This window comes from Daphnia magna, linkage group LG3 (genome assembly GCF_020631705.1).
Source record: "Daphnia magna isolate NIES linkage group LG3, ASM2063170v1.1, whole genome shotgun sequence".
Taxonomy (NCBI): domain Eukaryota; kingdom Metazoa; phylum Arthropoda; class Branchiopoda; order Diplostraca; family Daphniidae; genus Daphnia; species Daphnia magna.
In genome coordinates, this window is record NC_059184.1 from 11,738,786 (window position 1) to 11,761,843 (window position 23,058).

At 39.6% G+C, this 23,058-nt stretch overlaps 2 protein-coding genes and 1 long non-coding RNA gene across 11 annotated transcripts; 2 read left to right on the forward strand and 1 right to left on the reverse strand.

The window, feature by feature from the left end:
• The first annotated feature begins 15,146 nt into the window (after positions 1 to 15,146).
• Positions 15,147 to 16,111, forward strand: LOC123470376. The gene is made up of 4 exons (XR_006644045.1): positions 15,147 to 15,252; positions 15,322 to 15,433; positions 15,719 to 15,807; positions 15,896 to 16,111. It is a non-coding gene; the product is annotated as an uncharacterized LOC123470376 (long non-coding RNA).
• LOC116930737 lies at positions 15,515 to 18,984 on the reverse strand. Of its 6 annotated transcripts, none has more exons than XM_045170616.1 (9): positions 18,873 to 18,984; positions 18,610 to 18,811; positions 18,433 to 18,535; positions 16,854 to 17,020; positions 16,655 to 16,777; positions 16,356 to 16,590; positions 16,101 to 16,288; positions 15,860 to 16,042; positions 15,515 to 15,796 (listed from the first exon to the last, which is right to left on the reverse strand). In XM_045170616.1, exons 4-9 carry the CDS (start codon positions 16,929 to 16,931, stop codon positions 15,656 to 15,658), a joined length of 948 nt encoding a protein of 315 aa, XP_045026551.1. In that variant the 5' UTR covers positions 16,932 to 17,020; positions 18,433 to 18,535; positions 18,610 to 18,811; positions 18,873 to 18,984; the 3' UTR covers positions 15,515 to 15,655. The 6 variants fall into 6 exon arrangements, with proteins under 6 accessions (XP_045026551.1, XP_045026552.1, XP_045026549.1 ...); XM_045170617.1 differs by having other exon boundaries at positions 18,041 to 18,535; XM_045170614.1 differs by having other exon boundaries at positions 16,854 to 18,535; positions 18,610 to 18,688; positions 18,792 to 18,811; positions 18,873 to 18,976.
• A 244-nt stretch (positions 18,985 to 19,228) lies between these two features.
• Positions 19,229 to 21,976, forward strand: LOC123466478. 4 transcript variants are annotated; one of them, XM_045171497.1, is made up of 10 exons: positions 19,229 to 19,501; positions 19,566 to 19,856; positions 19,924 to 20,013; positions 20,112 to 20,252; positions 20,363 to 20,452; positions 20,551 to 20,696; positions 20,770 to 20,939; positions 21,073 to 21,287; positions 21,349 to 21,544; positions 21,607 to 21,976. In XM_045171497.1, exons 8-10 carry the CDS (start codon positions 21,087 to 21,089, stop codon positions 21,762 to 21,764), a joined length of 555 nt encoding a protein of 184 aa, XP_045027432.1. In that variant the 5' UTR covers positions 19,229 to 19,501; positions 19,566 to 19,856; positions 19,924 to 20,013; positions 20,112 to 20,252; positions 20,363 to 20,452; positions 20,551 to 20,696; positions 20,770 to 20,939; positions 21,073 to 21,086; the 3' UTR covers positions 21,765 to 21,976. The 4 variants fall into 4 exon arrangements, 3 of the variants coding, with proteins under 3 accessions (XP_045027432.1, XP_045027431.1, XP_045027430.1); XR_006644520.1 differs by lacking the exons at positions 20,551 to 20,696; positions 20,770 to 20,939; positions 21,073 to 21,287; positions 21,349 to 21,544; positions 21,607 to 21,976; XM_045171496.1 differs by lacking the exons at positions 20,551 to 20,696; positions 20,770 to 20,939; positions 21,073 to 21,287; positions 21,349 to 21,544; positions 21,607 to 21,976 and having other exon boundaries at positions 20,112 to 20,452.
• The last annotated feature ends 1,082 nt before the right edge of the window (positions 21,977 to 23,058 follow it).

Genomic DNA, 23,058 nt, shown 5'->3' on the forward strand with positions numbered 1-23,058 from the left:
GGTGATGGTCATGACAGGGTAGGGTTGATTAAGTCTAGACATAAAAAAAAAGTTCCTTAAGGTATTACGCTTTCAGACAAGTTACAGGTCGGGACATTTTTGCAACCCCCCCACATAACACAATGTAGTCCGTCGGATGTCCGACAGATGTCGAGGTCGGATGTTGAGTACATCTTTTTGATATCCGCCGGACAGCCCGACATCCAATTTGGATGTTCTATGGATGTAATTTTTTTTGGTTTAGACCGCCCTCAACAGTGCCGTCGAACATTCTAAGGATATCCTAACGGGCTTACATTTGGCTATAAATATGACATATATAGGACCTCTAATTTTGAAAAAAAAAACAACAGGCTATATTTGGATACGAACACGGGTCTCCCGCACCACAATCGAATATTTTTCCACTGTGCCAATCGACAGATATAATATTTTTCATTTTCGAACAAACCAATCGAATTGTTGTAAAACACTTGAGTTTTTTTCGATAACAAATCACCAACAGGATTTTTAAGAAGTCACCCTACTAGCACAGTTTATCTTAGGGATATCATAAAGATGTCGGCCTATCCGATCTACGTTCGTCTTTTTTCGACTTCATAGAGATATCCTATGTACGCAAGTATTGGGACGTCGTTTTGACATTCTTAACCGAATATCTTATAGTTGTCCGGCAAAGGACACAAAATGTTTTTGGATTGGGGGATCAAAATGGGATATACAGTGGATGTACAGACGAAGACAAACAACAAATGGGTAATCAGGACGTAAAAAATTGAACTAGTTATAAGTTTAATGGTTTTCGCCACTTTGTACAATAATAAAATCGGATTGAGCTCAATGCATAGCAATTTTTTATTTAGTCACTTCCAACCACACAGAATACAATTAAAATACGCTGTGATTGAACAGAGTGCAGACAAAAAAGAATCCGTTCTCAGGAATAATAATCGGTATGCGAACGCCTTTCCAAATCACATCAATCAAGCGGAATGATTCGAGAACAGGAGACAATTGAGATACCAAAATTTCTTGCAAGTTTGATGACGGTAATGGATAAGTGTACATATTATCATGTTTTAGAAACTTTTTCCCTAACCCATATAGCACATTTCTGCCGTCGGATGTCCGAATCATGGCCGAACATCCGTTAGATATCTATGTACTCAATGGGTAGTTCCAGGGATGTCCGTCGGCTAGTCACCTTGGAAGTGCAATGGATGTGCGAAAATTATATTCTACGGACCTCCTTCCAACAGCCAAAAAGATTTTCAATTGTTTCATTTAAGGATCGGCCTCGAGCCAATCGGGGCGCTTTTTTGCAAATCGGGTTTCTCATTTCGGGCCAAGGAGGCGTGGCTCAGGGTGGAAAATTCTTCTCCCCGACTTCAATTGGGGTTTGCAGTCAATTGGATTGCAATCAATTGGATTGCAATCAATCGATTCATAAATGCAAAAAACATTATCGATTGACCCGATCTATCCGATAACAACCCCGATAATAGCTCGTTCTACCCGCTTGCCCCGATTTTTACTCTGAAACCGAAAGAACGGCATTTTTTTTATTACTTCGGGGCAACGGGTTAACCTCAAATTTTTCCCCGCACCGCCCCGTTGAAAAAGTGGCACCTCATTTCAACCCCGAATGCACTTTATCGGTGCGGGGCGGTTAACTCGATTAGAACTAATTGGGGCCGATCACTAAGTTTCATTATTAATTGTCAAAATTTCTTGAGAGGGGGAAAACTTAACCGTGTTCAAATTTTTCCCTTGAACGTATTTTTATTTGAAGTCCAGCATTTAAAATGAAAAATTTAAAAAATAAAGGAGTAATGATCTATTTGCCGGATGGTTTATTTTAAAATTTATTACAAAAAATGAATAAAATATATGAAAGTCGTGAGTTTGTTTGCACAAGCTTTCCGTTTAGCTTACGGGAACCAAGCCATTGAAAATTAACTCACAGAAAATAAATATTATTCGGCATCTAATAATATTAAAAGCAAGTATACTTATGATAGGATTATAATTTCAAGTAATAAAAAACTACTTTAAACTTAATAAATCATGCTGAAGTTTAAAATTCAAAAAATATTTAGCATAAATTGTTTAATATCAATTTATACACCTCTGGTTTAACCTAAGTTCGACATCATCTTGACTTCTTAAAAATCCTGTATGTGATTTGTTATCGAAAAAGCTCAAGTGTTTTACAACAATTCGATTGTATTGTTCGAAAATGATACATAATATATCTGTAGATTGGCACAGTGGAATAAGATTCGACTGTGATGCGGGAGACCCGAGTTCGAATCCTGGTATAGTCTAATGTTTTTTCATGAATAGATGTCCAATACATGTCATATTTATAGCCAAATGAAAGACCGTTCGGATATCCTTAGAATGTCTGACGGCGCTGTTGAGGGCGGTCAAAACAAAAAAAAAAATACATCCGTAGGACATCCAAATCGGATATCGGGCTGTCCGGAGGATATCAAAAAGATGTACTCAACATCCGACCCCGACATCTGTCGGACATCCGACGGACTGCCTTGTGTTATGTGGGAATACATAAACTTGTCCGTCAAATTTGATAAAATTTTCAACGACAACGATTTGATTGGGCTTTCCTGATACAAAAATGCAATTGTCTGGAGTGCAGGTCATCAACAATGAATTTTTGAAAATCAACTTCTTAAACTGTTCAGATCTAAATTTGAGATTTGGTAGCAACGGACCTGAGCAATGATACCCTATTAATTGGGGCCCGTTATTGAAATTCAAACGATCTCTATAAAAATTTGACCTGTTAATTTCGTCCAAGCGCCGCACAATTTGTTGCAAAGGTCTGCCGCTTTTCCTCAACAAATTTTTTATTTTTTGTAATTTATTTTCGAATGGAAAAGCACTGAAGTCATCAAGACAGCCGTGTTTAAGCACATCGTTTGCCAGATGGATTAGGCTGTGCACGTTGAATGTAACAAACTTGGCACCATAAAGCATGTTGCTCGCGATCACGTACTGTCTTAACAATTTATCTGCGTAGGGTGCATTACTTTTACACGAATCCCTATTTACTAACAGTTTGATTCCAACATGCAACAACATTAAGTGTTTGTACAGTCTATGTGACAGAAAAGGTTTGTAAGAAACAGGGGATAAGTATATAAGATCCAGCCTTAATTCGGTTGCTTTCCAGCGGGGGAGTTCTTCAAGAGGCCTAGTTTTTCTAACAAAATCTCGTGAAATATATTTTCGAATTCCAACTCGGTAAAGAGAAATTGCATTGATATTGTCAGGTGAGAGTCTAACTCTGTCTCCTTTACCATTCAAGAATTCATTAATTTTTTTTTTGTAAATGCCAATACAAACGATATACATATAATTGTAAGGAACGGCCAGCCGCGAACCTTTTTACCACCGCCGATTTCACACCTCCGATGTGCGACCTTGGTTCCCACGGAGAACCCTAACCCGAAAACCCTTACCCGGTACCTTTTTACACTTTAGTGTTAAATTTACACTGAAATATTCTCTACCTTTCCCCGTATATTGAAATAAACTGACCTTGTTCTCCCGTATAAAATGTCCCTCCAAAACCCTAACGAAGTCAGTCTTTTTCTAGTGCTCAACTCGACAAGTTCTTTTAATTTTGTAAGTGTAAGTGTTTGTGTTGAATAAACTGTTTTGTGCCCCGACCCACCGCCTGCTACTCTACCGCCGCTAGTTGTCACTATGCGCACACTGTAAGTCTACCTAAAATTTCCCTCTCTATCTCGTCTTATTCTGGAAGCCCACTCTCACCCGGAGAGTCAAGCTTCACATTGGTGACAGTGAAATTCAAACCCCGAACCTCCGTTAGAGACTTAAATTTTCCTATATCTTTCCGGTACCTCAGATAGCACCACCTTTAATTTTTTCCCACATTGCCAAATATCTATTGATTTTTTACCAATAAGCGCCACTGCTAAAGGAAATTAGAACTTATTGCCTAAAAAAGTAAATGGATAATTTTACAAAAGTATTTCGAAGCGTTGGGAAAATAGTTACAGGATTCACAACCAAAAATAAAGAAGCCAGAAAAAATCAGGGTCCTACAAGCGAAATAGTCTATTCTCAGATACAGCCACAAATCACCCCAGATAACGAATCCCCTAGCAATATCAACCTACTAACGGACAACGAAGTAGAAGAACACAACCTCGTCGCTCAGTGGGATAGAATTAGGGAAGAAGAAACAACGCACCTAGAGAGCGACCAATACGGAAACACCCCCTTTAGAAATTCTAAGACAAGCTCAAGCACTTATCGCAGAAGATCTTGCTCAGCAGGGAATAGAAAACGAAGCCACACAAAATTTCTTCAACGAGAACATTACAACACTAAAAACAGACACAACAGGCACCCCAAGCTTTAACAAACAATAGGCCGATTTACAACTTGAAGACGTACCAGAAGAAGAGATTTTACAAGAACTACTATTTTTGAGGGAGCTTAATTGCCAACCTGAACTGTCTTACGAACAAATCAGAAAATCATACCGAGCAGTGATACAGCACTACGGCGAGCATTTTTATACACCAAGGGAACTTTTCCGATTTTTGAACCTCAGAACATACCTAACTCCGATACCGGAAGCTCTTTACCCAAACCCTTCACCAGTAACCGCAGGTCAGACGGAATCGACCACACTGGCTTCCCGACAAAACCCTGACCTGGAACTAACCAGTTTTAAGGCAGACATACCGTACTCCGTCCTCACACCACACCCGATCCGTGTAACTAGTAAAGGAAACCCCTTTTTAACAAGCCAGGACCAAGAAACTGGGACAAGAAGCAAAACAACAAGCAGACTAGCAGAAAGAGAGTTAAGATCTTCTACAGTAGCAACACATAGGGAAACGCCGAGAAACGCAGAAAACCTCCCACCTCCGGTTCCAAAGAGAGTATCATTCACCCCTCAATTATCAACGACAACAAGACAGAACACCACAAACACAATGAATTATAACCTGCGCCCTCAAGCCAGTACTAACTCAAGCAATCCCGAAGACGACTTGGTAGCAGTATTCCGAGCTTTAACCAGAAATAACTGGTCAACTGATGAAGCCGCAAATTTCGTAGCCACCCTAGTAGGAAACCACACAACCCGAGCATCCAACCCTCCCCAGTATACGTCTACACCGAACCCCACCTTGTGGCAAAATCCGATAAACAGTGCCATCGCCCCACCCTGGCAGAACTACCGAACGATGGCATCAACAATAGCCCCACAACCAAGCTACATGACCTCAAACACGCACCAACCACAGCCTCACTACGGACACCACCAATCAACAATCAGCGAACTCGACATACAAGCAACCCGTCTGCTGACGCAAATAAGCGTATGCTCCACACCAGGAATCAACGCCGACTTCAACTCTTGGCTAAGGCATTTCGAAAATACCTTGGACATTGGCGATTTCGAAGAATCCAAAAAAATTAAATTATCTCCGATCCAAACTAGTGGGTCCAGCAGGAGACTTCTTGGAACAGTACCAACTCGATCACCCAGTCGAAGCAACCTGCTATGAAACCCTCAAGCGAGCGCTCAAAGAAAGATTTATGGGAAAAAACATGGAACACAAATACCGAACCTCGTTAAACAGCTGCAAAAGGGAACCTGGAGAATCAATCAGGAACTTCGCACATCGAATCCAGAAACTTGCAAGAGGAGGCTACCCGAACGTAAGCCACGAAGTAATTGAACAGTTGAGCAGGGATAAATTCATGAACGGACTAGCCCGCCAACTTCACGATCGACTATTCTGCAAGGATTTCCCCTCATTCGACCAGATGATCGAGACAGCAGAACGACACGATTTAGCTCTGAAACTCATAAATTCAAGAGAAAACCCAGGCACAGGAGACGCAACAGGACCCCTTGCAAGGAAAGAAGACGAAGCAAAGGACATCTCCGACCTCATGAGGAAAGTAATTAGATCGGAACTCGCCAAGAACGCCGAAACGAGGAAACCAGAGAGAAGGGAGCCGAGAAATGGGCAATACGACACGTCCGATAAATTCTGTACATACCACAACATGTACGGACACGACACCAATAGCTGTGCAGCGAGGCAATACCAGATGAGACTAGTGTGCGAAATATGCGGACGTAGGGGACACAACCGCAATTCCTGTCGCGCTCCCGGAAACCACCCACCAGCAGGGCAGCAACCTCCAAACAATCCACCGCCGAGGGACTATTATAATCAGCCCCCAACACCGCAGCAGCAACAAACGTCGCAATACCCACCACCTACTGCAAACAACCCTCCAACAAATAACACCGCAACCGGACAGTTAAACGAGTAACCACCGATAGACATATCGGGCCAAACGGTGGAAACGATCCTAAGCCCCGCCAATACGTAAGAAGTGTGCAAAATAAAGTCAGACCTCCAAGAATAACACTAAAAGCAGGGGAAGTAACATTCGAAGCCCTTTTCGACAGTGGTGTAGGACGAAGCTTACTAAACAACAATTTATGCTCGGCACTCGGTGGAAACGTAGTGAATTTTTCTCCAGAAGTAGCGGTAGAGCTATTTGATATAAATAACAGGCGCTTAAAAACCCTGGGTACAGTAACCCTTCAATTTCAGCTAGTGGATGAAGAAAGTCCCGATCTCCTAGTTCAATCGTTCATCGTAGTGGACGATATTACCGAGAACTGCGTACTAGGTTTAGACGCACTCTACGGTCACAAGTTCATCTTCAACGGCAGTGAGAAGACGATTTATCGGATGAGAAAATCGGATCAACCTACTCATGAGCCCGTTATGATAACTCCGCGCAAAATCACTATTCCTCCATATACAGCCCAAGTGGTGGAGAGCGAACCGTCGAGGATGGCATATTATGCAGGTTGTACACGCCTCACTCCGAGAAGAGGCGACAATTTGTGCAGAAACAAGTGGTGGTACCAGCATCCTTACGACAGGCGCTAGTGGAAGAATATCACGACTCACCGCTTTCTGGCCACCTCGCTTACCGAAGAACCTGCCAGAGGCTACGTGATAAGTATTATAGGCCAAGCATGCTCGAAGACGTTAAAGAATACTGCCAGAAATGTGAAACGTGCGCTCGACAACGACGATCAGACAGCAGAGCGCTTCTACATTCGCTCCAACCCGCCCAAGCCCCATTCGAAACATTAGGTCTAGATTTCTTGGGTCCTATTAATCCTACATCCTTCGAAGGAAATAACCACATACTTGTGATAACAGATTACTTTACCAAATGGGTGGAGGTCGTGGCGCTTCCAGACCAAACCGCAGTAACAACTTGTAAGGCCCTAGTGGACAAAGTCATAAACTACCATGGCCCTCCTCGGGTAATCATCTCAAACCGTGGCACGAATTTTACATCGGAGCTCAACGAACTTTGCAAGGCTCTCCGCATCAAACACTGCACCACCACCGCGTATCATCCACAAACCAATGGATTAACCGAACGTTTCAATAAAACCGTCGTAGAAATGCTAAGAAAGTACATCTCCGAAGGATACGAAGACTGGGAAGACATGTTGGGACACGTAGCATTCGCTTATCGTCATTTAATCAAACCTTCGACGCACGAAACACCATATTTCCTGAATCATGGACGGGATGCAGTCATGCCTATCGACCGATAGTTGCAGCCAACCTCCCCCGATCCTATTACACCGCAAGACTACAAGAGCCAAACGATGAAACGCCTCCTTAAGGCTTTTGACCTCGTAAAGGAAAATCTAGAGAAAACAAGAACACAGCAAAAGGAACAATACAACAAACGAGCTAAAACGTTCGAATACCAAATAGGGGATAAAGTACTCCTCGACGTACGATCCGTTAAACCCGGGACCAGCCGTAAACTAAATCCCAGATACCAAGGCCCGTACCGAGTGACCAAAATTAACCCAAACCACACAGTGGAGATACAGGCAACACCAGGTACGGCCCCGCAGCTATTTCACACCAACCGAATCAAACCATTGCTAGAAGCTATGATCTGGAGGGACGACCCCTGTCCCGACTTTGAAGACCTCCGGCTAAATCCCGCAAGACAAGTAATCGAAGAAGAAGAGGAAGAAGAGCTCACACCGGTAGAAGACGACACAGCCGAGTCCTCTTACCCTCTGGAGGCGTTTTCCCTAGACCTCCCGACAGATGAAAATGAAATGAACATCTCAAACCCATTTTTCGGATTCACGCCGCCAGACCAGGGCGACGAAGAGTTGGCACAGCCAGCCAGACCGGAAAGACGCACAGGGCTACGGCCATGGTCATCAATACGCCCGCCAAGAAGATAGTCAAAAAAGTTTTTGTCGTGTATACATGTGTCGCATGCTGAAGAAGGAATTGTTAACTATAATCAATATATCCTATTCCCCAAGCGAAACTTCGGGGTACCACTCGTTCGACAGTGAAACCACTCTTTCCCTAAACCCTGCAACATGATTGCGGGACGCAATCTTTCACGGCCGTAAGGTATGTAAGGAACGGCCAGCCGCGAACCTTTTTACCACCGCCGATTTCACACCTCCGATGTGCGACCTTGGTTCCCACGGAGAACCCTAACCCGAAAACCCTTACCCGGTACCTTTGTACACTTAAGTGTTAAATTTACACTAAAATATTCTCTACCTTTCCCCGTATGTTGAATTAAACTGACCTTGTTCTCCCGTATAAAATGTCCCTCCAAAACCCTAACGAAGTCAGTCTTTTTCTAGTGCTCAACTCGACAAGTTCTTTTAATTTTGTAAGTGTAAGTGTTTGTGTTGAATAAACTGTTTTGTGCCCCGACCCGCCGCGTTCTACTCTACCGCCGCTAGTTGTCACTATGCGCACCTGGTAAGTCTACCTAAAATTCCCCTATCTATCTCGTCTTATTCTGGAAGCCCACTCTCACCCGGAGAGTCAAGCTTCACATAATCTAAGCACACGTCGTCAACGACATTGGTCAGTATGTCTTCAATAATTGATCGGCGATTGTCTTTGTTGTGGTGCTGTATTTGCAATCGCTGTCGGAAACTTACGTCTGTGCGGAGGGGCGCATCAAATTCTGGGTACGTGACACGACCGCCAGTTTTTGGTTGGGTGTGACATGTAATCAAGTTGGAAACCCACAAGCCTTTTGTAGTACACTTTCTACAGGCATAATAGGCGTTGTGAGGAGCAATGTTTAATGCAAATTACTTCAAGGGGGCATCGCTACATAAACCACTGATAGACACTTTGACAATTTGACCATTAAAGACAATGCCACCAGTTTTATTCAGCTTTACAATATCTTCCTTTAAAAAGGCAAGAAAGGCCTTTATATCCTGCGGTTTCTTCGCTCCGTGATATATTCCAGCAACAAATACATCATCCCAACCTAAAAAACGAAAAATAAAAGACTGAAAATATGCAACCAAGTAAAAGTAGCATATTGAATTACCTAGCACTTTGCATAATATTGGCCAGAAATCACTGGAGCTGCTGTTCCATAATGGAAGGCCATCAATGTTAAATAAAATAAACACCTCTTCAGGGATGGAAATGCCTTTTGCTTCCATAGCCACTAAAATAGCATGCATAGCAGGTTCTACTTGAAAATGGTGGTATTTCCCTGGTTTCATGTCGATGACATCGACCTTCCCTCTTTTCGATGACATAAGGGTCCTCCAATCAAGGGGAAAATAATTCAATCCGGCGTCGTCTTTGAGTCTTCTTAGCAAGTTATTCACGTGACTACGTGGAATATTGCATTCCACCTCCCAGTTTACCAAGCTTGTCTTGAATTTGCTCTCTCTTTTGCTCTGTTCATCTAGGACATCATTGACATCATCACGAAGGTCATTCCAATCCCAAGGAAAATCATCTTGATCCTCCTCCGAATCACTCGAATCTAATACAAGTCTTTGCAATTCATCATCAGATTCATATTCATCCTGAGACTCGTAATCTGAATTATACTGATAAGGATCCCTGTAACAAGTAAACAAATAGTTACAAGTTGTCGATAAGTATTTCATTAAAACATGCATACCTATTCACTGCTACACTACAAATATTATAAACTGGTACGTGGTAGAACATCTAAACTCTAAAGTATAGCTGTAGTATTAGAATTTCTTTATTTACCCTTTCAGGTTTCATTAATTCATGGCATTGGAGGGTCATCTTTATCGGACGCAATGAAACCTGCTTGGACAAAGGTGTTATCTCTGAAAGTCAGAGCTGGTTGTAATTGGGAGGGGAAATTGCGCAATGGAACTCGCAAACACGGCCTTGAGAAATCGGCAATCACTCGTGCAATCTTTGGTGAGTTTAAGATTTAATTAAAATTTACTGAACTATGTTTCATTGTTTATGTCATAGAGGGCGTGAAAGGAGATCCTCAGTTTCGGAATGCAAGGCAGAGTGAGTTGGAATGGGAGACCAAAAACTTCATGAAAAGAGCACCAGAACAAGTGAGGTCAGAAGAAGCAGTGGCTGCTGGCAATCCAGTCGTTGAACCACCAGCCGAAGAAGATCCAGTTCAAGTAGAACAACCCAACTAACGAGTTGGTAATCATTTAAAATAAAAATATATTTTAATTTTTACTGATGTCTCCTTTACTGTCTAGGATTTCCCGTGAACGAAAAAGAATCAGTTTTCGAACACGTATCAATTTCAATTCAACAAGATCGATTGCGGTCTGAAACACCGTTGTGAATCGTGAAAACAAGAAAATGTTGGGAATCGTGAAATCAAGAACACGGACCATATCGTCCCTTGTCTCTTCTCAACACTAACAAAGAATCTGTCGAGTCTGGGATTCAGGGAAAACGATTGCTCCTAATTATATGTCTTATGTCTCCAATGTTGCATTTTAAAAATTCTCGTTCATTGTATTGCTTCCTTGCGTTAGCACGGAAAAGGATAATAAACAAGTTTTGCGTAATTTTTAATTATTTTGCGTCACATTTAATTTTTTTAAATGTAATTTAAGATCCCGAATGCGGGATCCATTGTATATCGTGGGTACGTCCGTAAATTTTTGCAGCATATCCTTATTATACGTGATTGGGGCGTTATTGGGATATCCGTTAATTGATATTTCTATGAGATACAGACAGGGACATACAATTTACATCCAAAAAATGACTTTCATTTGATATCTTTCTATGATGTTCTCAAGAGCGGACATTAGGCAATCTGTATGATGTCCATCGTACGTCGAAACGGCTGTACAGCTCGGATGAGTAGGACCTCTCCGGAATGTACCTGTGACGGCGGAGTGCTAGTAGGGGCAAGATGATGTCGAACTTAGGTTGAACCAAGTGTATAAATTGCAATTAAACAGTTTATGATAAATATTTTTTAAATTTTAAACTTCAGCATCATTTATTAAGTTTAAAGTAGTTTTTTATTATTTGAAATTAAAATCCTATCATAAGTATACTTACTTCGAATATTATTAAGTGCCGAATAAAACATTTTTTCTGTAAGTGAATTTCCAATGGCTTGGTTCCCGTAAGCTAAACGATAAGCTTGTGCAAACAAACTCACGACTTACATATATTTTATTCATTTTTTTGTAATAAATTTAAAAATAAACCACCCGGCAAACAGATAACTAATCCTTAATTTTTTTTATTTTTCGTATTGAATGCTGGACTTAAAATAAAAATACGTTCAAGGGAAAAATTTGAACACGGTAAAGTTCTCTCCTTTTGGAAACAAACAAATTTTGACAATTATTAATGAAACTTAGCGATCGGCATCAATTAGCTCTAATCGAGTTAACCGCCCCGCCCCGATAAAGTGCATTCGGGGCTGAATTGAGGTGCCACTTTTTCAACCGGGGCGGTGCGGGGGAGAATTTGAGGTAAACCCGTTGCCCCAATGCAATTTTTTTTAAATGCCGTTCTTTCGGTTTCAGAGTAAAAATCGGGACAGGCGGGAAGAGCGAGCTATTATCGGGGTTGTGTTTCGGATCGTTCGGGTGAAACAGTCAATCGATTGTGTTTTTTGCATCGATGAATTGATTGATTGCAATCGGGGTAGCTTCCCTAATTAAGTATCTCGATTAAACACCAATTGAATTCGGGGAGAAGAATCGGGGCAAGCGGGTAGAACGAGCTATTATCGGGGTTGTTATCGGATAGATCGGGTAAAACAGTCAATCAATAATGTTTTTTGCATTGATGAATCGATTGATTGAAATCCAATTGATTGCAAACCCCAATTGAATTCGCGGAGAAGAATTTTACACCCTGAGCCACGCCTCGATGGCCCGAAATGAGAAACTCGATTTGCAAAAAAGCGCCCCGATTGTCTCGAGGCCGATCCTTAAATGAAACAATTGAAAATCTTCTTGGCTGTTGGAAGGAGGTCCGTAGAATATAATTTTCGCACATCCATTGCACTTCCAAGGTGACTAGCTGACGGACATCCCTGGAACTACCCATTGAGTACATGGATATCTAACGGATGTTCGCGTTCGGCCATGATCCGGACATCCAGCGGCACAAATGTGCTATCCCACATAACACAAGGCAGTCCGTCGGGTGTCCGACAGATGTCGGGGTCGGATGTTGAGTACATCTTTTTGATATCCTCCGGACAGCCCGATATCCGATTTGGATGTCCTATGGATGTATTTTTTTTTTGTTTGTCTGACCGCCCGCAACAGCGCCGCCAGACATTCTAAGGATATCCGAACGGGATTTCATTTGGCTATAAATATGACATGTATTTGACATCTATTCTTGAAAAAACATTAGACTATACCAGGATTCGAACTCGGGTCTCCCGCATCACAGTCGAATATTATTCCACTGTGTACAGATATATTATGTATCATTTTCGAACAATAGAATCGAATTGTTGTAAAACACTTGAGCTTTTTCGATAACAAATCACATACAGGATTTTTAAGAAGTCAAGATTATGTCGAACTTAGGTTAAACCAGAGGTGTATAAATTGAAATTAAACAATTTATGCTAAATATTTTTTGAATTTTAAACTTCAGCATGATTTATTAAGTTTAAAGTAGTTTTTTATTCTTTGAAATTATAATCCTATCATAAGTATACTTGCTTTTAATATTATTAGATGCCGAATAATATTTATTTTCTGTGAGTTAATTTTCAATGGCTTGGTTCCCCTAAGCTAAACGGAAAGCTTGTGCAAACAAACTCACGACTTTCATATATTTTATTCATTTTTTGTAATAAATTTTAAAATAAACCATCCGGCAAATAGATAATTACTCCTTTATTTTTTAAATTTTTCATTTTAAATGCTGGACTTCAAATAAAAATAAGTTCAAGGGAAAAATTTGAACACGGTTAAGTATTCCCCCTCTCAAGAAATTTTGACAATTAATAATGAAACTTAGTGATCGGCCCCAATTAGTTCTAATCGAGTTAACCGCCCCGCACCGATAAAGTGCATTCGGGGTTGAAATGAGGTTCCACTTTTTCAACTTGGGCGGGGCGGGGAAAAATTTGAGGTTAACCTGTTGCCCCGAAGCAGTAAAAAAAAATGCCGTTCTTTCGGTTTCAGAGTAAAAATCGGGGCAAGCGGGTAGAACGAGCTATTATCGGGGTTGTTATCGGATAGATCGGGTCAATCGATAATGTTTTTTGCATTGATGAATCGATTGATTGCAATCCAATTGATTGAAAACCCCAATTGAATTCGGGGAGAAGAATTTTCCACCCTGAGCCACGCCTCGATGGCCCGAAATGAGAAACCCGATTTGAACCTCACATTTCAGAAAAGGGGTGGGGAAAAACAGGAAGTCGCAACACAACCTTGCCCGATGGCTCACAACATTCGAACCTTCCTGATAAAACAAGATCTCCCGATCTTACGGAATTTTTCTTGTTAAACAAAGGGTTTAAACATACATGACAAAGGGCATTCATAAGTGACATACAATCTCAACCAGCGAACAATCTAACGGGGGGTAAAGATAATCTTCCGATTCTTGTAGTAGTTGGATTTTTTGCTTCTTGGACTTCTTCTTTCGTTTCCGGATGGATCTCGGAGGATTGGCGGTGAAATAGGACTGAAACGAATTAGGACTGAAAATTTCCAGTCCTATTTCTAAAGAAGAAGTAGGACTGTATAAATAGGACTGTGTTTCTAAAACTTTTAGGTCAGTCCTATTTCTCCATGGCATTAGTCCTATTTCTCCATAGAAATAGTCCTATTTCGTCGTACTGTCAAGGACAATGATCCACCAATCCAGTGGGCGAAAAGGGGGGGGTGACCTTATTCCGCAGAGGGAGTAGGGTCAAAATTGTTATATGAACTCAGGCTTATATGGGAAAATGTTTGCCAAACACCGTTGACAAAATGACGACGCTTTAACTGCGTGTAACTTCAGTAATAGTATTTCGATTTAATTAATTTTTGCACAGTCTTACGCAGTCTAATGTACTGAATAAAGTTCATTAAAAGATTTATACAAAAATTCAAAAAAACTATGTATTTTAATTTCATTCACAAGCTCACGTCTATTGTGGAGCTCACATCAATTGTTGCTTGGGGCTGGGACAATGGTTCAGTAGTGTCCCACTCTCCGGAGCTTACATCTGGTGTGGACAGTGGCGAAACCGACACTTGTGTTGAGGCATCCATGCCCTCAACTTGTGCCGGTTCGCCACTGTCTGAATCCACATAAATGGAAGACGGCAATGTGGATGCATCCGTATCCATAGAGGGATTCATCATGATGGATGAATCCACGTAAATGGATTCATCTGTCCTAACGGATGAATCCACATAAATGGACTCATCCGTCCTGACAAATGAATCCATGTAAATGGATTCATCCATCGGGGTGGATGCCGTCATTGGCCCACCTGGAGAGGTGAAGTCACCCTACACAATTCAAATAATGACATTTAAATTAAGAATTAATCATTAATAAATTAGGTTTAATGTAATTATAAAAAAATTACCTCTAATAGAAATGTTGGTCTGTTTTTAATTGATTGTTTTCTTCCATCTTCAAATATATGCTGATATTTGTTAATTAGCTTCCTTTTATATAGTGATTAAATAGCCGGAAGGGATTTGTGTTTTAAATATTGATTTAAAAAATTTACATATTGAAATCTGGCAATATCACACAAAACGAAGTGTAGGGGGGCGTTTTTCCTTCTGAAGTTTAGTATTATTTTTACCGTGAAATAGTGCAGATGGTGCCGGTTATAAAGGATTTATATGTGATCTAGTATCATGTGGTAAGTAACCGTAAACTGCAATTTCTTATTTGCTGATTCTAATAATTATATTTGTATTTAATTTAAAAGGGCCATTAACTGAAAAAGAAGTGTTAAAATTTTTGCCCGGAGCCATCGGTAGGAAGCCATATATTGCTACATGAACCTCAGTTAATCAGTGTTCAAACCTCAGTTACGCCAAGTATACTTTGTTTGTATCTATATATTATTTGTATGATATATTATTTGTAAAATTTCTGTTTAGTTTAAATAAAATTTTCAATTTAGATAATCAGTCAATTTATTTAAAATTATGTCAATTTAAAAACAAAAGAACAAAAACACTAAGGTAAAATAAAAAGAGTAAAAAGTGAAACAAAAGAAATAAAATACACTAAGGTAGGTAATAGGGAAAGCAAACAAACTAAGGTAATTCATTAACAGACATGTCAAGTTCATCATTAAAATTATTATTTGCAATATTAAGGGCGTGTGAGGATACGACGGAGGGAAAGGATGACTTCAGCTCTTTTACAATTTCTTCTAGGAGATCCATTGTTGATAACTGAAACAAAAGTAAACTGAGTTATTGGATAATTTGCAATTTATGTTAATTTATGAAACGTACCTCATTGTTTTGGTATCGGGCCCATATCTGGAACAGTATGGAATTCTTCAGTTGGGTGTCCTTCTTCCGGTGAGCTTTGATCTTGTCATGGCAGAGTAGCGTGCTGGTAAGGGAAACGTCTTCGGCCAGTTTCCGCAATACCATCGTCATCTTGTAGAATTTTAGATTTGATCCGCCTGCCAACTACACACATAGTGATTATTATGTATTCAATATGTATGATTGTACAAATTTAAATTACCTTGTTCCATTGGTGGTGCATTCCTTCACAGTCGTTATTTGTGCGCGTTAACAAGTTGAAGCATGACCAGTTATCCGGAGTCCAAAACTTGCCCCGAATCCAATTCCGCTCCATATAATCCATTAGTGCCGTAAGTTCGCTAGGTGCCGAGCTCTTCAATGCGTCGAACACTCCAGGAATTTTACCAGCTTTACAAAAAACAAAAAAACAAGTTAATTTATGACCATTCGATTAAAATTTGCTTTAGTTATTTACCAGGAAGATATGCGAGGCATAGCAGGCGAAACACAAAGTCTCGAACTGGATTCGGCCCCTTGTTGTTGTATATGGTGGCAAGATGAAGATCCCTGACCTTTTTCAGAACGGCTTGGCACCAGTGGAAATTGCAGCCAAAGTGCTGGCAATCAACAAAGTGCTTGCGGACAGCCGTGAATATAGCGCGTTCGAAATCGGTCACGATCCGCTGGACTCTTGGCAGTGGGATAATTTCCTATAACAGTATAAAATTTAGTATTAATTAGTATATTAATGATTCTTTAAAGATTTTGAATTACCTTAATCTTCTGGAATACAGCGCTGTAGTCGGCTGCCCTTCTCCTGGTCATGCAACAAAACAATAAGGGGATTTGTTTAATTTCGTTTTTGTCGTTCTTGATGAATCCGTTGATTGTGAAGAGCTGTGAGAAGAGAAAATGTTTAAAGTTAATTACCATTATTTCAATTTTTAATTAACCAATTTTTGATTAAACATACCTGTTTGATGGGTTCATCAACAAAATAGAAGGTTGCGTCCATGAACCATGTTTTGCAGTCTTCCAGTTGGCGCTTCATGGTAGGGGTGAAGAAAAAAAGGTGCCGGGCACGGTCTTCGGCCGTTCCAGCAAAGACGGCTCCCTGGTACCAATCCGGTGGGAAAAGTCCTATGCAAAAGTCGTCAACCATATTGATCGACAAATTTTCCAAATTAGAAAATCCACTATGATGATTAATTTGATCTCGATCACGAAAACATTCGTCAGTTCTCAATATCGCATCTATTTCGGGATAGGTTACCCTACCGCCTTTGCCAGATTTGTTCCGTACATAAACACCTTCAACTTCGCATTTCATGCACCCATAATACGCTCCACAAGGCTTGACATTTTTAATAAAACTAGAAGCGGGAGCGTCGCAACAAAAAGATTCTACTCTAATTTTAATGTGACACCCCTTGAATTGAAAACCCTCGTTCATAAATTTAGAAATTTCGTCACAAAAATGTTTCAGATAAGAATTTATATCATCTGGCTTTGCGTGCCCATGATAAAAACCAATGTCAAAACATTGCGCTCCGTCCATGCAAACTTTACCAAGTATAGGCCACAACTGACTATTTGTGCTCTTTCCAAATGACGTCCCATCACAACCAACTAACATCTTGAGTTCATGACTGTTCGAAGAAAATGTAACGTTAATTGAATTTAAAGAACATACAATCCCATCCAAAATAGTAAACCCGTAATAAAATCCCGGGCTTGCAGCAATCACATGAACTTTTCGAGGAGTGCCTAGCAAAGTTTTGTACGTTTTAGGTAGAAAAGAATTAGAAGGGTCGGTTCTCAAAACTTGTAAGAGCTTATTGACGCTTTCCCTCGCTACATTCGAATCTACTGCCCAATGACAAAGGCGTCTTTTAAATAAATTCTGGTTGTCGATTGCGTTTAAATCGTTGTCAATGTCCGAATCTACTTCCCAATCATCTACATCATCAACTAAGTTTTCATCAAAATTCAGAGCTTTACAAAAATCAAAGTCAAAGTCCGAAAAAGTTTCGGAATCCGAATCGACTTCTTCAAGAAAGTTAACATCAGATTCTGAACTGCTATGGATGGATGAATGGATGGAATGATAATCATCATTCTCAACTCCATCGGCCATTGTTTCATGAAATTCATCATTACCTAACACATCGTCGATGGAAACAGCAAGTGGGATAACATTTTCTAATTCAGCAACACTTAGAGTTCTGCCATCAACTGCATCATTAGGTTCATCAACCGCATCATTAGGTTCATCAACCGCATCACTTACTTCTTCTTCCAATAAATGCGTATGTTCTTCAATAAATGTTCTAACTCTTCTAGATCTTTGTCTTGGTCCCACAACATCCTTTTGCTTTCACTTTGACATTTTAGATTACAATGTCAACTTAAACTACCGTTGACTAAGTGAGACTTAAAGAAGACTTAAACTACCCTTGGAAGAAGCACAAAATTTGAAATACCAGTAAGAAACAATAAACTTAGTGCTCTGGTTATTTCTAAATAAAATTGGAAGCGTAAATGGAAGTAACCTTGAATATAGTGGGAAGCATCCAAGCATGTATATGAATTTCTGACGTAGGGATTTCCTCTTCAGAACTAGAAGTAGAAAGATAGACGCTGCTTCATTTATACCTAAATGCAAAGGAAACAGTTACATCAAATAAAGGTTTGCTAAAAATTACGTAGCTTTAAACTTTGTTGATAACCTTTTGGCCATGCTTTTGGCTATCATAACAATCTACAAGATGTTGGAAATAGGCAGACAAATTTCCTTCATTAAAACCTCTTCAATAATATACACACCAAATGCAGAGCACACAAAATTAGAATATAAGCAGAAATTATTTTTGTGTAAATGTGGTGGCAAGTATATCTAATGTGTAGTTACGCCATTGAAATTTCCAATTGCTGTCGAATAACAGTGAAATTATTAAAAAAATTAAAACTTAAAAATTGATTCCAAAATTACCTAAAACATATTTTGCGATCGTTTTCCGTTAAAAAAATAAAACAAAGGCGAAAATTTCCAAAATAATCACTTAATCAGTAACAGTTATGGCGTCTGTATCTGCGTTGATGACAGAATGTGATAACTAATCGATATATAACCAGTGTTGCATCATTTATACTTTCGGCGTTTATGTCTATAAACCATACGTTTGTTTAAATTTTGCTTTCAAAATATTATTTTATACGTTATTCATTTTTTAAGATTTTCATAAAATAACAGTATAAATTTTTTTTTTAATTCATTTTATATGTTGGAAGAAAGGCAACTCCAAGCATGACTATTAAACTGTCAGCTGGCACCATTTTGAAAGCGTCATGGCGGATTTGGTTGCTCGTTAGCTGGATGAGCATTTTCAGTTTGAAGATACAGAAAAATGTCGCATTACCTAGTTGAAGTACCGAAAGAACCTCCGTTAAAAGGATGCTGGATTTTAATTGCTGCCAAGAACTGGATATATGAAGATGTTTTGTATACACCAGACAATTCTTATTCTCATGCCTATAAACTTAGCTTGCTCAAAGATGGAAAGGACCCAGACATTATTACTTGGGAACGCAGTCATTCTTTCAAAGTGATCCACCAATTTGGTAACAAAGCTTTCAGTTATTGTTTGATAATCATTTGCTTATTGATCAAATTTGTTCTTATTAGACTCATATGAAGAGGCCAGAGAAAATGTGCCACGAGCTGAGAAAGGCTTACCAATTTTCACCAGGTCATCTGATATTGGAAGAGGTCATCTTCAAAGGATAGAAAAAAGTTTGAAGCTGCCTGGGGAACTTTCTACAAGTGAACAAGAGAGTGAACAAGAAGAGGACAGTTTAACTCAAACCAAAAAGTCAACGGTGAAGAAGAAAAGTACACCTGTTAAAAGAAAATCTTCATCTGAAACTACCAAGCTTCCTTTGCCACCTCCTACGATGAGAAGCAAAAGTAAGAATGGTAAGGCTGAGTGTGCATGGATATCAATGTATTTATTAAGTAATCATGTATTTGTTCAACCATACAGTCACGCCAAACAGCAGTAACAAAATTGCAAAATCCACTGTGAAAATACCATCAGTTGGAACTGCACTTGCCGGGCCATCCGTACTATCAGGTAAAAAGACTGGTTTTATAAATATTGAGTCGTCGTGTCCACACTCTGTTTATAATTGGTGTCCAGTAACATGAGAACCACATTTTAATTTTTATTAGATAAAAAAAAAGATAGGTGGAATGCAGTCAACAATGTTAGGAGCTGTTCAACCCAAGTGATGTCTTTCTAGAAAAGTAATGAGATCCAAGAAAAGCAGTATGATAATGATTAGCACATTGACAGTGACAGTAGCGAAGAAGGTGGGATTGACGAACTATATTTCCCTATTGAGCATAATATTGAGCATAATTGAGTGTGCATGGATATCAATGTATTTATTAAGTAATCATGTATTTGTTCAACCATACAGTCACGCCAAACAGCAGTAACAAAATTGCAAAATCCACTGTGAAAATACCATCAGTTGGAACTGCACTTGCCGGGCCATCCGTACTATCAGGTAAAAAGACTGGTTTTATAAATATTGAGTCGTCGTGTCCACACTCTGTTTATAATTGGTGTCCAGTAACATGAGTACCACATTTTAATTTTTATTAGATAAAAAAAAAAAGATAGGTGGAATGCAGTCAACAATGTTAGGAGCTGTTCAACCCAAGTGATGTCTTTCCAGAAAAGTAATGAGATCCACGAAAAGCAGTATGATAATGATATGCACATTATTGACAGTGACAGTAGCGAAGAAGGTGGGATTGACGAACTATATTTCCCTATTGAGCATAATTATTATTTTATTGCTTACAACTTCTATCACGTAAGATTTTCCAGGGAACACTCATGGCGATACAAACGATATGCAAAGTATCCCACCTTACAGGAATGATTCGCAAATGATGACCATTTACACTCCCCAGCCAACGCCATCACCAAGTCCTTTTGTGAGCCGTCGGACAACAGTCAACAATATTCGGGAAATTATAAAAAGAATGGTAAATATTTTGACTATTAATCGACAAATAATGTTAACACTTTTTTTTTTTTTTCAATTAAATACTTCTTTAAATTTTCTTTCTTTAAATATGAATTGTTTGTAATTAACTTTTATTATTGATGTTCTTACAGTTGACAAGGGTGGTATGGTTGCCAAAGTCGTCCTGACAACTTTGGCCCAAATGAATGAGAAGTTATCTGTTCTCGAAAAAACCATGGCGAAACCTGTAGCTGAAGTTTCAGAAGACGAAGATGACGATCTTGCTTTTCTTCCGGTTAAAAGCATTGGTGATTTCGAGAAATTCGAGAGAAATCTGAAACAAAACAAGGACGTTTTCAGGAAATTGGTATTTTTTATTTTATCAATATCATGAACCAATGCCATCATTTACATTTCGTTTCAAACAGGTATCCATGATTACCAGATTGGGAAAAAGAAATACCAAAAACTCACAAGGCGATTATGTAAGAAGGGCGTGGGGATGCGTTATCGCAAACTCTGTAGCTAAAGAGTTAAATTGGCTGGGTCGACCAGATAAGCGGGTAAATAATGGATTGGGGAAACGAGGAATTAAGGAGTCCCTAATCACCAAGGCCATCCAAAGTAAACCCTATTCATAATTGTAGTAGAAAAGTAACAGTGTATATATTTTTTTTTGTTTTTAGGAGGAATATCAAGCAATAAAGACTTTGAGATGGAGATATCAGCTTTTGAATGCGAAACCAAGACATTTCTGAAGAATTCGAAAGCAACTTATGACCGAAAAGCAAATGCTCCAGGAAAAGATGGAGAAGACAGCGAAGACACAACTGAAAATTACTGATACCAGAAGGATTGAAAATTATTACCATAAAAAATGCAGAAGTCAAAGTCAGCAAGTAGAACCTACCAACCTGGATTTAATATCAAGAAAATGTTAATTTTAGTTACGTTTTTTATGAAACATATGTACTGTGCCACTGTGGTATTCTCAGAAAGCGTTGACATTAATGTGCGTGTATTTAATACAGATTTGTTTTCTAATGAAATTTTATTTATTATTTTTGCGATTATTACGGTTACCGAGTTCTATATCATAAGAAAATATATTTGATGAATTGTCTCATACATGTCTTCAAAGATATTTTCAAGATAGCCTAACAGATATCTTCAATACATGACAATAGACTACTGAAAAGATATCTATAAGATAGCTAATTAGTAGATGTTTTTCTGTCTGGAAGATATCTTAAAGATAACTTGTTCTGCTAGGGTAGTTGGTCAATCCTTTCCACATCTAGAGACTTCTTCTATATCATCTTCTTCCTCCGCTAACCAATCGATCTCGCGCCTCGGGAAATATCGGCGCAATTGGGAGGCATGAACGTTGAAGCGGCGCATAATTCTTTGTCTTCTATGAGTTGGAAAGTCTTCCACTTTATAACAGGTCTTTGAGACTCGCTGCAACACTAGGTACGGCCCCAAAATTTTTACCAAGAATTTCGTTGTTCGTCCATTAGAGCGGGGCTTTCGGGCAACTAGGACTAGATCACCCGGTTGATATAAAGGATTGGGCTTTCAGAGACGATCATAGGTGACCTTGCTCTTCTGTTGTCTCCTAAATATCAGACGACGGGCGACTTTTCTCCATCTTTGCTCCTTTTTGTTACGTTCGACGACAGTTTCTTTACCGGTCGGAGGCCACGGAAAGCTAGCTTCGTGTGGAAGAAATACAGTACGGCTATACACTAATTCAAATGGTGTTATTTGAGTCGTTGATTGTTTCGCCGTGTTGATTGAAAAAGCAGCTTCCTGTAGTCCTTGGTCCCAGTTGTTATGCTCGAAATTCACAAATGCCGCGAGAGTAGCCACTAAAGTTCCGTTCACCTTCTCTACTAGCCCGTTAGTCTCGGGATGTTCTGCGGATGCAAAAATGTGACGGACTCTCCACTCGTTCATAAATTCCGCAAACACTGAGGAAGAAAACGCGGGGCCCCTATCGCTGATGAATCGCCGGGGAGGTCCGTGTTGAAGAAAAACGTTGTTTCTTAAAAAGACAATGGCTGGATCATTTCCTGTATCCTTGACTGTCTTTACTTCAATCCATCGGGTTAAATAGTCAATACAAACAATCACGT

Bases quoted from the DNA above. Each gene is read 5' to 3' on its own strand.
- LOC123466478 (XM_045171495.1), top strand. From the start codon at position 19,288: ATGTCGCATTACCTAGTTGAAGTACCGAAAGAACCTCCGTTAAAAGGA. The intron at 19,502-19,565 runs GTAACAAAGCTT...TGTTCTTATTAG, and splicing joins CAAAGTGATCCACCAATTTG to ACTCATATGAAGAGGCCAGA. The intron at 19,857-19,923 runs GTAAGGCTGAGT...TCAACCATACAG, and splicing joins GAGAAGCAAAAGTAAGAATG to TCACGCCAAACAGCAGTAAC.
- LOC116930737 (XM_045170615.1), bottom strand. From the start codon at position 18,017: ATGGCCGATGGAGTTGAGAATGATGATTATCATTCCATCCATTCATCC. The intron at 16,591-16,654 runs GTAATTCAAAAT...ATACTGTTATAG, and splicing joins CTGTATTCCAGAAGATTAAG to GAAATTATCCCACTGCCAAG. The intron at 16,289-16,355 runs GTAAATAACTAA...TTTTTTGTAAAG, and splicing joins ATGCCTCGCATATCTTCCTG to CTGGTAAAATTCCTGGAGTG.